Source organism: Bubalus bubalis, chromosome 11, assembly GCF_019923935.1.
Source record: "Bubalus bubalis isolate 160015118507 breed Murrah chromosome 11, NDDB_SH_1, whole genome shotgun sequence".
In the NCBI taxonomy this organism is placed as follows: domain Eukaryota; kingdom Metazoa; phylum Chordata; class Mammalia; order Artiodactyla; family Bovidae; genus Bubalus; species Bubalus bubalis.
The window spans coordinates 24,399,684-24,413,993 of NC_059167.1; the positions used below are offsets into that span (position 1 = coordinate 24,399,684).

Genomic DNA, 14,310 nt, shown 5'->3' on the forward strand with positions numbered 1-14,310 from the left:
TCATTTCAGATTTGGAATGGCTTGTTTCTCTGAAAAAATATAGCTCTTTATCTCTATCTAGTTTGGTTAGGTTGTTATTAACATAACGTCTGTGTCTTAGGTACTCATGCTGACTGACACCTGAAGATTGAGGCTAATTGACTGAATACACCAAAATTTCAATATGTTCAAATCACAACTGTAACATGTTTTCACTCCTATGGATTGCTGCAGGATTTCCTGGAGTTAGCACTGGCCCTTTTGCTCAACTTAAGCTTTGCTCAGTTTTGTTTTTTTTATTCAAATTTTGCTTATGCAAAACTATTCTGTAGAGTAAAAAGGCCAAAATTAAAGTAAAATAAAAAAAACCACACACCATACACTGGAGAAGGAAATGGCAACCCACTTCAGTATTTTTGCCTGGAAAATCCCATGGACAGAGGGGCCAGGCAGGCTACAGTCCATGGGGTCACAAGAGTCGGACACGACTTAGTGACTAAACCACCATCACCACACACCATACACACAAAATCCTTGTCTTGCTGTGTCCACCAATCTTAACTCTTATATCATGAACTTTACCCAATCCTAATCAAACTGTCACAATGAAAACCTCAACTTAAACCTAGCTTCCAAATATAAATATTTCAATGGTGAACCCACAGTGAGAAACTACTAATATTGTTAAGATCGATTTTTCCCTGGCTATAATAACCTCTTATTTGCAGGAAGCCAGCATTCAACCAACTTAGAGGGTACAGGGAGACCCAGGCAAGACAGACCCCTTCCCACCAAAGCCCAAGATCCTTGATTTGACAACAGCAAGCTCCTCTGAGACCCCTTAAGCCTTTTGATCTGGGGAATGGGAGTGTCTCTAATCATTACAGTGAGATAAGTGAGTCTCATATTAGACCAAACACTGATTTATTTTCTTTGAGCTCCCCAACTGCTAAGTTTATTTTGTCTTGTAGGAATAAGGAACCCATCTTATTACTAAGAACTTTACCATATATCTCTGTCGATCCTTGTCATTTTCTGTTATACCTCTATAAGGGGAAAATTCATGTGGAAAAATATGGGGGGTAGGCCCCAATAAGTCTATTTCACAAACTAGTTCTGGGAACCGAGAGGTTCAGGTTTATTTTCAAAGTGGTATCCTTTGAACAAGGATTACCTTATGCCTTGGGTTACCCATTTCCTTGGTCTTATTTTGTTAGTGAGAGTCTGGTTACAGAAGAGCGCTCCCCTTCAAACTTTTGATGCTCTAGAACCTTAAATATGTCCGTTTGTAGTTGGACCATCTACTCATTAGGCTGGGGAGTCTGATATAGGAGGTATCCAAGCAACATTTTGGATGGACTATTCACAGGTTCTCACTTTCCTCAGTCTAAACCTAAGTCTATGCCTCTTCCAGACCAGACTCCTACTCCTTACATGTATTTATGTTGTACCCCAAATCTTTGTACTTATCTGTAATCTCACCAAGGATAAGTTGGAATTATAGTGGCCACTTTGGGGAAATTCTGTTATGGACAAAATTGTTTGATAGGTGCTGTAGGACAAAAAAGGAACAAAATTCCAAACATCTAGTAGGCTGGATATTTTTGTTTGGTGTCAGGAAATGTCTATAAGAAATTCAGCTTCCAAAATTGCTTCAAGAAATTTCTTGGTTAAGGCAAAATAAAAATAAGAAAAACTTATTATTTGTTTAGATTCTCCAAAAATCATGTCTTGAACCTAGTGGGTTTTATCTATTTGTCTTTACCCATCATATATGCCTCCATTTTCCTCTGCCCATCTCTCCCTCTGCTCCACTCCTCTTTCCTTTCAGCTGGTGAAAAACTTTCAAAACTCAGCTGCCTCTTAAAGTTTAACTTCCTTCAGAACAGAAAAAAATCCCTTGTGGTTGATTTTAAGCTCTCTTCTTCCTCTTGGCTGAGAGTCATCAACGACTTTCCAAAGCCTAGAAAGGGCACAGTGAATTTGCAGAGCAATTTGGAATAATTTTAAGAACATACCCAGGGGTTCCAGGTCTCTAACAGTTAGTTCATGTTTGTGGAAGCTTGAGATGCAAAAAACTCTGTGAGAAAAGTAGAATGGGAAGAATCTGAAGGTAACTTGGAAGAATCTGGGCTTCCCTGGTGGCTCAGATGGTAAAGAATCTGACTACAGTGTGGGAGACTTGGGTTCGATCCCGAGTTGGGAAGATCCCCCAGAGGAGGGCATGGCAACTTACTCCAGTATTCTTGCCTGGAGAATCCCCACGGATAAAGGAGCCTGGTGGGCTATAGTCCATGAGATCGCAAAGAGTTGGACACGACTAAGCAATTAAGCACAGCACAGAAGAATCTAAATTGCGCAGGAAACCAGAAGGGTTTAAAAATCTATAGAAATTGGTCAAAGTCCTTTGGAGGAAAGGAGGCTGTTCCCAAAGTCCTTCCTGAGAAAGTACACTGGGCTCTGAGTTAGTCTTACAAGCAAGGAAAGGACAACTCAGGAGACTTTAGGGACAGGCTGCTTAACAGTTTTAGACAGCACTCAGGAGTAGATGTTAAAGCAGATGTGACTCCTAAGTCTCGCCTAGATTTTTGTAAACAGTCTTAAGCCACATGGGGGATACAGTACACAAGCAAAAAATGATATGGGAAATAATGCCTTTGCTAGAGCTCAAGCACCTTGCTGAATATTTTGAGAGTCTTAGAATAAAAACAAAATAAAACTCAAAAATAAATTGCTAGCGCTACAGATAAAACAACTAGATGTTCCTACCAGGGTCAGTAAATCTCAAAAGAGGGAATCTCTTGATAAAGACACTTATCAATACTATATAAAAAAGGACATCAAAAATGAACTGTCTTGTGTTAGCTAACTGTCTTGTTTTTTAGCTAAGAAGCTAAAAGGAAAAAAAAATAAAGTGAGTTTTGAAGATTTTTTGTTTTATCCTTAAATTCCCAGGGAGAAATTTATATAAATATTAAAGGACAACCTTGCCAAAAAGTTTTTTTAATTGATATAGAGGCATACACTATTAGTCTTTCTTTTTTTATGAAAAGAACAATTTAAAATTTATTTATGTATTTATTTTTGGCTGTGCTGGGTTTTCACTGCTGTACAGGCTTTCTCTGGTTGCAGAGAGCGGGGACTACTCTCTAGTTGTAGTGTGCAGGCTTCTCATTGAGGTGGTTTCCGTTGCTGGGGAGCACAGGCTCTAGGACATGTGGACTTCAGCAGTTGCTTGCACATGGGCTCAATAGTTGTGGTTCCTGGGCTCTACAGCATTTTGGCACACAGGCTTAGTCTCTGTGGCATGTGAAATCTTCCTGGATCAGATTCAAACCCATGTCTCCTGCACTGGCAGGCAGATTCTTTACCATTGAGCCACCAGGAAAGCCCCCACTATTAATCTTAAAAATCTCTCCCTTCAGGTAAAAAACACTGAAAAAAATTCAGAGTGTTTCTCAAATACTCCTTTTGTTAGTTCTACTTCATTCATAACTGTTACCTTTGGACATTAAACAAAAGAACAATCTTTCTTCTTCTGAGATATCGTACCTGCTAGCTTGCTAGGCAGGGTGTACTGTATAAATGGAATTGTTAGATTAAATACTTTCCTGATGGTTTCTTTCCTGAAGTCCCAAAGGACTCCCTTATTTGCAAAGAGATAATGGCTAATTTGGAAATTGATTTACCAGTATTTTTGTGCTTAAGTTGACCCTAAATTGAAGATCTAGAGGAGATCCCAGGCTTTTTCATTCTGTGAGCAAAAATTTGATGAAAATAGGGAGGATTACTGGGGCTGAAGCTATTAATGTTCAAATTAAACCACTGAAACCTATACCCTTAAGTGCAAAATACTCTCTTGAACCAGAAGCTCAGTTCAGTTCAGTTGCTCAGTCGTGTCCGATTCTTTGCAACCCCATGAATCGCAGCACGCCAGGCCTCCCTGTCCATCACCAACTCCCAGAGTTCACCCAAACTCATGTCCATTGAGTCGGTGATGCCATCCAGCCATCTCATCCCCTTCTCCTCCTGCCCCCAATCCCTCCCAGCATCAGAGTCTTTTCCAATGAGTCAACTCTTCGCATGAGGTGGCCAAAGTACTGGAGTTTCAGCTTTAGTATCAGTCCTTCCAAAGAACATCCAGGGCTGATCTCTAGAATGGACTGGCTGGATCTCCTTGCAGTCCAAGGAACTCTCAAGAGTTTTCTCCAACACCACAGTTCAAAAGCATCAGTTCTTCGGCGCTCAGCTTTCTTCACAGTCCAACTCTCACATCCATACATGACCACTGGAAAAACCATAGCCTTGACTAGATGGACCTTTGTTGGCAAAGTAATGTCTCTGCTTTTGAATATGCTATCTAGGTTGGTCATAAATTTCCTTCCAAGGAGTAAGCGTCTTTTAATTTCATGGCTGCAGTCACCATCTGCAGTGATTTTGGAGCCCAGAAAAATAAAGTCTGCCACTGTTTGCACTGTTTCCCCACCTATTTCCCATGAAGTGATGGGACCAGATGCCATGATCTTAGTTTTCTGAATGTTGAGCTTTAAGCCAACTTTTTCACTCTCCACTTTCACTTTCATCAAGAGGCTTTTTAGTTCTTCTTCACTTTCTGCCATAAGGGTGGTGTCATCTGCATATCTGAGGTTATTGAGATTTCTCCCGGCAATCTTGATTCCAGCTTGTGCTTCTTCCAGCCCAGCGTTTCTCATGATGTACTCTGCATATAAGTTAAATAAGCAGGGTGACAATATACAGCCTTGACGTACTCCTTTTCCTATTTGGAACCAGTCTGTTGTTCCATGTCCAGTTCTAACTGGTGCTTCCTGACCTGCATACAGGTTTCTCAAGAGGCAGGTCAGGTGGTCTGGTATTCCCATCTCTTTCAGAATTTTCCACAGTTTATTGTGATCCACACAGTCAAAGGCTTTGGGATAGTCAATAAAGCAGAAATAGATGTTTTCCTGGAACTCTCTTGCTTTTTCCATGATCCAGCGGATGCTGGCAATTTGATCTCTGGTTCCTCTGCCTTTTCTAAAACCAGCTTGAACATCTGGAAGTTCATGGTTCATGTATTGCTGAAGCCTGGCTTGGAGAATTTTGAGCATTACTTTTACTAGCAAAGCTGCTGCTGCTGCTAAGTCACTTCAGTTGTGTCCGACTTGGTGCAACCCCATAGACGGCAGCCCACCAGGCTCCCCCGTCCCTGGGATTCTCCAGGCAAGAACACTGGAGTGGTTGCCATTTCCTTCTCCAATGCATGAAAGTGAAAAGTGAAAGTGAAGTCAGTCAGTGGTTTTCTACTCTTAGCGACACCATGGACTGCAGCCTACCAGGCTCCTCCGTCCATGGGATTTTCCAGGCAAGAGTACTGGAGTGGGTTGCCATTGCCTTCTCCACTAGCAAAGCTAAAGAGGCACTAAAACTAAGAGATAAAAGCAAACAGAGAAAAGATTCAACATATATTGTACTATTTTTTAAAAAATATTTATTTATTTTAATTGGAGGATGATTGCTTTACAGTGTTTCTGTTAACACTTCTATCCTCCCAATCAAAAGGCTGAATAGGTGGGGATACGGATTTGTTCAGCAAATATGGCCATAATAGAGTAATCACTTCCCACTTCCATGTAGTACTAATCCCCAAAACTATTTTATCTTCAGTGCCTCCTGAGGCTGCATATTTGACTGTGATTTATATTCTGCTTTCTTTAATGACCTTTTAGGTCAAAACAGTCAATATTTGTTTGCCTTCTCCTAAGAAAACACAATCAGGACCTTCAAGATTTTGAATTTCCTTGTGATTCTATTCTTATTCAACATGGGGATAACTTTTTGTTGTGTTCTAAAGATAGAGTGAGCTCTAAGACTAATTCCTTCTATCCACTTACTTTTTCAACTCACAAAGAGGATAAAATTTCCAAAGAGAAGTTACAATTTTGTCTAAATTCATTACCCAGAACAGGATTTATCTCAAGGAACTAAATCTCTTAAAAAATTTCCTATGTCAGTAACAAAGAGATAATTAAAAGGATTCGTGAGTTTCACTGACTATTGCAGGCAATGGGTTCCCAACTTTCCTGCGATTGCCATGCCGATTTAAGACTTAACCAAGTACTTGGAAAGGGAACCTCTTCCCTGGGCCCTAAACATGAACAGGGCTTTTGTGAGTTAAGATTAGCTCCTCACTTACTTCCTACCTAATGAACAACACTTCATCCTTAGACTGATCCCTTGCCAGAGGCAAATCTTCCCAGATGGCAGAACTCTGTGAGCACACCAGAAGTTTCAGTTAGCTACAGATAAGAAAGTTAATATATTTATTGGCAGTAGACATGCTTTTGGGTTATTCTATGATTTTGAAATGCTTTGGAAACAAGGAACTATTCTTGACCTCAGCAGGAATCTCAATTAAGAATGGTTAGCAATTTATAGAATCTTTAAGTGCTCTAATGCTTCCTGAGGAAGTGGCTATTATAAAAGTAGGGGCTCAAACAAAAGGAGATAATATGGAGGCTAGAGAAAATGTCTTGACTAATCATCATGCCAGAAAGACAGCCCTCACTGAAATTATAGCCCTTATAATACCCCAAAGAACTAACTCTTTGATTTAACAGCAAATTGAGTTCAAAGCCTGTATTACAGAATGCCAGCGATCAGCTCCAGAGTCACAAAAAAAGGTGCTAGGAGAAAGCTGTGTGTAAATTGCATTGTTAGCTATTTAGTAGCTCTGAAGGACCTCAAATGGAATCTTGTAAAAATTTTATATGAAGTTACCCACCAGTGAAAGAAGAAACTTGCCACTGTGCATAATTAACATTGATGGGAAAGTGTTGCTCTATCTCATCTGTCACCAATATAATCCTGGTAAGAAAAGCAGTACATGGGTAAGAGCCCAAACCTCAGGGCACCCTTAAACATCTCCAAATGGGTTTCATAAAGCTACTGTCTGGGTTTTGAATATGATGTAGTCATTGTTCACTTACAACTGGGATGGTTTGAAGCCTTTCCTTGATAGAGAGCTACAACTCTAGTAATAGCAGAAGTTTCTTGATTTCATGTTCTCAATCCAGACAATTCTGACCTTTCTCTCTAGTGATGGAGGCATCTATTTTACTAGGCCTATTACTAAAGCTTTTGGAAAGTCCTCCCACTTACTAAGATACTTTACTGTCAACTTTACCCTCAATCTTCAGGAAAGGCAAGAGAGCACAAACATAGATCTAAATATCAGATCAGCTAAATTCAGAGATTCCTGAACTTCCATGGCCTAAGGTATTGTCTTTAATAACAATGAGATAAAATCTTTCTGTGGTTCCATCAACTCTCCCACATACACCGAGGAATATCATCTCCATTCCAAATTCCACATTAGTGCAATCAGACATGGCTAAGTATTGCAAGGAATTATTCATGCCATACACCAAGTCTTATAAGTAGGTACAAGTACCCTTTCCTCAATACCCTTTTAAATAACCCTTGCATGACCTGAAGCCCAGATAAGTCATCTTTTGGAAAAGACATCAGAGAAAAACAACTCTAGAACCCTACTAAATCTTATCAAATACTGCCAGTAAGGAGCACAGTAATACAACTCTAAAAGTTTGATCTTTGGATTCATGGCTTTCAAGGAGGCATAATCTAACCTGAATTTGTGGATTTTTAAGCTGAGGAGTTTTTAGAAATCCTCTACAAACAGACAATTCTCTGAAAGAGACATCTTCCATTCAAGACCATTGACCACATGTTTGTAGAGAGGTTGTACCCAAGATGCATAGAATAAGGCAGTGGATTTCTACATTTTCATCTGCATTGTATTATTTATTTTTATTATTTTCCTCCTTTTCTCTCCATGGTTTAATGCTCCTTTTAACTATGTTATCTAAATTGCCCTATTCTATAGAGCACTTCATTTGCATCTTCAATCATTCATACTTGGCTGTTATTCACCTGTGAACTAGCTAACGCATACAACCAAACTGGCTTTGCATGACCTTATTTTTTTTGGTAGCCACCCAGATTCCTTTGGTACCAGTTCCTGATAATGAATCTTGGTTTCCTATGGAACTATACTCAACTATTAGGTGATTTTTCTGATGACAAACTATATATCAGGTCAAAGAGATGGAAATCTAAAACGTTCTCTTAGGTCATACCTAGAAGACAAGATTCTTGACATCACCAAAATAACTCTCTTAAGATTTTTGGTGGGAATTAGTTTTTGTAACCAAACTTTAATAGAAATAGAACTTGTAAGGGAACTAAGAAACAACAATGTATTATTTGGAAGCTGTCATACTTTTATATACTGTACAAGTTAAGATATTATTGATATTTCTCCTTTATTTCAGATCTTCTATATGGTCTCAACACTTTAAATTTTTTATTATATGGTGCAGAATTATTTTTGATGACTGGCTCCAAATGTTATAACATATCTGATAAGCACATAGGGGTATTTTAGGGCTTCCCTGTGGCTCAGACAGTAAAGAATCTGCCTGCAATGCACCAGACCTGGGTTTAATCCCTGCTGGGAAGATCCCCTGGAGGAGGGAATGGCTACCATTCCAGTATTCTTGACTGAAGAATTCCATGGACAGAGGAGCCTGGCAAGCTACAGTCCAGGGGGTCACATAGAGTTGGACACGACTGAGTGACTGACGCTTTCACTTTTACTTTAAGGGTGTATTGGCCCCAAATAGGTCACTGCGTATTCTCCAACGACTGGTATTCGATTTGTGGTACAAAAGCCTGCTAGCTACTACTCACAGACTGGATATGATCTTTCTGAACTGATGCTGCCATTCAGTAGAGTCCCCAACATCATCCAGGATCCACTTTAAGCCATTGTTTTCTTTTTGAAGAAAGAAAAAGATTGTCAGATAGTTTAACTTTTATAAAAGTAGGAAAATTGGACCTCGATTTAAGAATAGAAATCTTGATTACTCCAGGGAAATTCTGGCTTTCTTTCTTCCTTTCTCAAGCGTCTTTACTTCAAACTTTACAAGAGGCCCAGAAAATATGGAGTGTGCTACCTGCTCTGATTCAAAGATGAGCAGGTGAGCAAGATAATGCTTTTTCATACTGTTCCCGAGGTCCGTATGGTTAAAGCTATGGTTTTCCCAGTAGTCAGGTATGGATGTGAGAGTTGGACCATTAAAGAAGGCTGAGCACTGAAGAACTGATGCTTTCAAACTGTGGTACTGGAGAAGACTCTTGAGAGTACCTTGGACAGCAAGGAGATCAAATCAGTCAGTCCTAAAGGAAATCAACCCTGAATTAATTGGAAGGACCGGTGCTGAAAATGAAGCTCCAATACTTTGGCCTGATGCAAAGAGCTGACTCACTGGAAAAGACCCTGATGCTGGGAAAAATTGAGGCAAGAGGAGAAGGGGACAATAGAGGACGAGATGGTTGGATGGCATCACTGATGCAATGAACATGAGTTTGAGAGGCTCTGGGAGATAGTGAAGGATAGGGAAGCCTGGCATGCTGTCGTTCACTGGGTTGCAAAGAGTCGGATATGATTTAGCGACTGAACAACAAAAGATAATGCCACCGAGACTAAAGAACTCCTCACTTGAAATGTTCATGAAATTACAAGGGCAGTGGCTCAACTGCTTTAGATATAATATTTGCCTTTCAAGGAAAAACATGTGCTACTTTTAAGTAAGAGTGTTGTTTTCACAAGCTTTTATACTTCTCTGGGATCACTGATATCACAGGTCCCCAATCTCTGAGAACTAATGCCTCATGATCTGAGGTGAAGCTGATGTAATAATAACAGAAACAAAGTGCACAATAAATGTAATGCACTTAAAATCATCCTGAAACTAGCCCCATGCCCCTTGGTATGTGGAAAAATTGTCTTCCAGCACCATTTATGGAACAGACTTTTTTTCCACCGAATATTGCTCCCTTTGCTCCCCTGACAAATATTGGTTGACCATATATGACTGGATTTATGAATGGGCTCCTGATTCTGTTTCACTGGTCTATGTCTACTGTTTCTAGGCCAGAACCATATGATTTGACTATTACAGAAATGCCACTGCACTCTTGATAGGTACAGTCTACTGTCTATAAGTGGCTTTGGGCAGTATGAACATTTTAACAATATTAACTTTTCCAATCTATGAATCCATAGAGTCAAAACTATGGTTTTTCCAGTAGTGATGTACAGATGTGAGAACTGAACCATAAAGAAGGCTGAGCACCAAAGAATTGATGCTTTCAAACTGTGGTGCTGGAGAAGACTCTTGAGAGTCGCTTGGACAGCAGGGAGATCAAACCAATGAAGCCTAAAGGAAACCAACCCTGAATATTCATTGAAAGGACTAGTGCTGAAGCTGAAGCTCCAATACTTTGGCCACCTGATGCAAAGAGCTGACTCACTGGAAAAAACGCTGATGCTGGGAAAAACTGAGGGCAGGAGGAGAAGGGGGAGACAAAAGACGAGATGGTTGGATGGTATCAACGACTCAATGGACATGAGCTTGAGCAAACTCTGGGAGATAGTGAAGGACAGGGAAGCTTGGTGTGCTGCAGTCCATAGGGTTGCAAAGAGTCAGACACACTTAGCAAATGAACAATAACAAATCTATGAACAAAGGATACCTGCCCATTTATTTGTGTCTTTGAATTCATTCATCAATGTCTTGTAGTTTTCAGTGTAGAGATCCTTCACTTCCTTGGTCACACTTATTCCTAAGTATTTTATTGTTTTTGAAGCTATTTTCTTTCTTCTTTCAGATAACTGATTGTTAGAGCATAGAAATGCCACTGAATTTTTTATGTCAATTTTGTATTCTGTAACTTACTGAATTTGTTGATATTTTCTTTTTTTGGTAGAGTCTTTAGGATTGTCTTCATATAAAATCATGTCTTCTGCATATATGGACTATTTTATTTCTTCCTTTACAATTCTGATGTTTTTTATTTCTTTCTTGCCCAACTGCTCTAAGACTTCTAGTAATATGTTAAGTAGGAATGATGAGAGAGAGCACCACTGTATTGCGCCTGACCTTAGTGGAAAAGCTTCTAATTTTTCACCATTGCATATAATGTTAGCTGTGAGCTTATCATATACGGCTTTTATTATTCCTTCTACTGGAGAAGGAAATGGCAACCCACTCCAGTATTCTTGCCTGGAAAATCCCATGGACTAGGAGCTGGCAGGCTATTGCCTATGGGTTCACAAAGAGTTGGATATGACTGAGCCACTTTCACTCACTCAGTCTTTCCATATCTATAAATTTGTTGAGTTTTTATCATGAACAAATGTTGAGTTCTGTCAAATGCTTTTTCTGTGTCTACTGAGATGATTGTATGATTTTTTCTTTGACTTTATTAATGTTAATTAATGCATCACATTTATTATTTGCATATATTGAGTTGTCATTGCATCCCAGGGATAAATCTTACTTGATCATAGTGAATGATCTTTTTAATGTACTGTTAAATTTAGTTTGCTAGTGTTTTATTGAGATTTTTGCATCTGCATTCATCAGGGATATTGACCTGCATTTTTCTTTTCTTGCAGGATCTTTTTCTAGCTTTGTTATCAGGGTAATGCTGGCCCTAAGAAATGAGTTTGGAAATGTTCCTTCCTCTTCAATTTTTGGGAGGAGTTTGAGAAAGATTGGTGTTAATTCTTCTTTAAATAATTGGTAAAATTAAGCAGTGAAGCTGTTTCTCCTTGGCTTGGGAAGATCCCCTGGAGAAGGGAGTGGCTACCCACTCCAGTATTCTGGCCTGGAGAATTCCATGGACTGTATAGTCAATGCGATTGCAAAGAGTCAGACATGACTGAGCAACTTTCACACAAGTAAGTACTGAGATTAAGAAGTTCAGAAATAGAATAGCTCATGGTGATGAAAAAGTCCTGAGTGTGGTTATGGGCATGAGTTACTAAAGCAGTATTGAGAGGAAAGACCTTGAACTTGTAGAACTCGCAGAACTAAGAGGCTACAATGTAGGATGGACTCTCTACATGCATCTACATGACTATTTCATCCTAAGAAAAGATGAACAGAAAAACATGGACCATCATAATGTCCATCTGACTAATAGCCAACAAGTCAGTAAGAGCGTAACTGGAATGAAAGCAGTTCTAACAGCACAAAGATCCATGACAGAGGTGAAAAAAATTTCAAAAAAATCTGTTCTCAATACAAAATTATTTTTGTTCTGAATCATCACAATCACTGTCAATGATCCACAATCATCTCAGGATCAACACTGAATGGAAATTATACAGCAATCATGAAAAATGTCACTTTAAAATGTTATTTATTGCTATTGTTTTATTTTAGTAAATATTCAATCATCACTTCTCTGACTCTTAGTTTTCTTAATCTTAGGTCTTAAGAAGGAATTACAGGACTTTACACCTCCTAAAATTGAAAAGCCTCCCTCAGATTCACATGTCTGTCAGACATTATGAAAACTCACAAAAGTATACAAGTTAAAAAAATCTGTTTGCATTTATTTTTATATAACTCTAACATGAAGTCTCTGGGCAAAGAACTAACAGTGTGTTTGCCTAATAGCTCAAGGTTTTCAAGCTAAGGTAGCAGATTTCACAACACAGAAGTCAGAAAATTTTACGTTAAAGTAAACAAAATAAAACAAAATTTTACCTATTTGAAGTTTTCCATTGACTTTTTTTTTTTTTTGATTGTTAAATAATACAGACATTCTGCTGGAAACAGAAACCATTCCATTTACTAAAACTCCCAGTGGTATAAGTAAGGACCAATTTCAGTATGGCCCTCCTGTACTTCGTTTCTTGACAATGATCAGGAAGAAGACAGAGTGATATCATTAAGTGACAGAAAACAATATCTAAAAAATTAGCATTTACACAGCACTTTTCTCATAGAATCCCAAAGCTTTCAAAGTATAACCATTGATGTCAAATCATTTCAAGGATACAGGTAAGGAAAAGCTATTTATATTTCCTTCTTATAAGATAGGAAAATAAATAATACACAAAGTCAAATTACTTCCATGCAAATGTTATTGGTGACAAAACAGAAAAATAAAATGATGGTTTCTTCATTCTTGGTTTAGGGCATTATGTTCTAAAACATGCTGCCTGTGAAGATAAGATCTTTTAGAAATTCATAGTTACAAACTGATTATGATGTATCCTCTTAGGAATCTTTGTTTCTTTTTTAGTTAGATTCATTTAGTGTATTTATATTATTTTAGTCTGTTCTCAAATAACTTTTTGGCAGTGCCGCTATTAAAGAGGGCTGTCATGTTTGAGTCACAGAGGAGCTCATTTCTATCCTAACCAGTAGTGTTATCGAAGTTCTGATGTCAGCTTGCAAAAACAACTGGTATAAGGGAAATATTCATTAATATATTGATAATGATATTTTTAGAAGGCAAAGCTCTAAAATTCATATTCTTGACATTAACTTTCCCCATTGTTTTACTTCATTCTTTCACTAAAATGTCATTTTTAGCTTTCCTTCCGGCTGAACCACAAGTTCTAATCCAGTAGTCCATCTGAAATAATGATATACTCACTGGCTCTGAGAATGTTCTCCTTGCTGCTGCACCTGGACTGGACCTGCAGAGAGAGCATAAACTCAGTAATTTAGGGCTCATGACAAAGACAGACAGATATGTATGCATATTTAATGGGCAAACTCCTGAGGTCTAGGAGCAAAGGCTTTATGTATCACACATATCATAACATGTAAATAAAAATGTTAGTTTTTTCCATATAGTTTTAACTTATCCTTTTCTTACTTAAAGAAGGACTGATTTCTAGGAAAAAAATGGGGGCACAATACTGTAAATGAGACAAAGGTAAAACTAAAGGCATTTTAAAATTGATGTGTATTTGAAATTAGTATATGGGGAAAAATTTAAATTACCACATATTCAATTGTGAATTCAGTTCCTTAATATTAAAGGCACTGTGCATATCTCTTGACTAAAATAATGATGCAATTCAAGTAATAAAGTTGTAATTAAAGAGTCCTTGATAGTCATTTTTAGTTACATATGTTAATGAGGGGAAAAGAGAAATTATGAAATTAAAGTCATTAATTTGCCAGTTCTTAAGTGTGTAGATACATTAATCAGAAACTAATGCTGGTTCAAATATTTCAAAGTGGAACGTTCTTTTAAATATTGCAAAACTAATGAATTCAAGAGCCATGTTTGATGACACTGACACTTGTTAATTTCAGAGGAAGCAGTTTAAACACCTCTGCTTCCCACTCCACAGCAGCTTGCCCCAAATGGTATACACAACAAATTAACTTCTATTGCTTAACACAGTCTACTATTGTAATGAAACAAATTATGAAA

The 14,310-nt window shown here is 38.2% G+C and overlaps 1 protein-coding gene across 13 annotated transcripts in view; it reads right to left on the bottom strand.

Moving 5' to 3' along the window:
- The window catches only part of GPHN (gephyrin), a 524,697-nt gene that overhangs the window by 126,550 nt on the left and 383,837 nt on the right, over window positions 1-14,310 (bottom strand). For all 13 annotated transcript variants that reach the window (XM_044924834.2, XM_044924835.2, XM_044924839.2 and 10 more), the window contains one exon: window positions 13,519-13,561. In XM_044924834.2, the coding sequence (XP_044780769.1) occupies window positions 13,519-13,561 (43 nt within the window). The remainder of the gene's footprint in view (window positions 1-13,518; window positions 13,562-14,310) is intronic.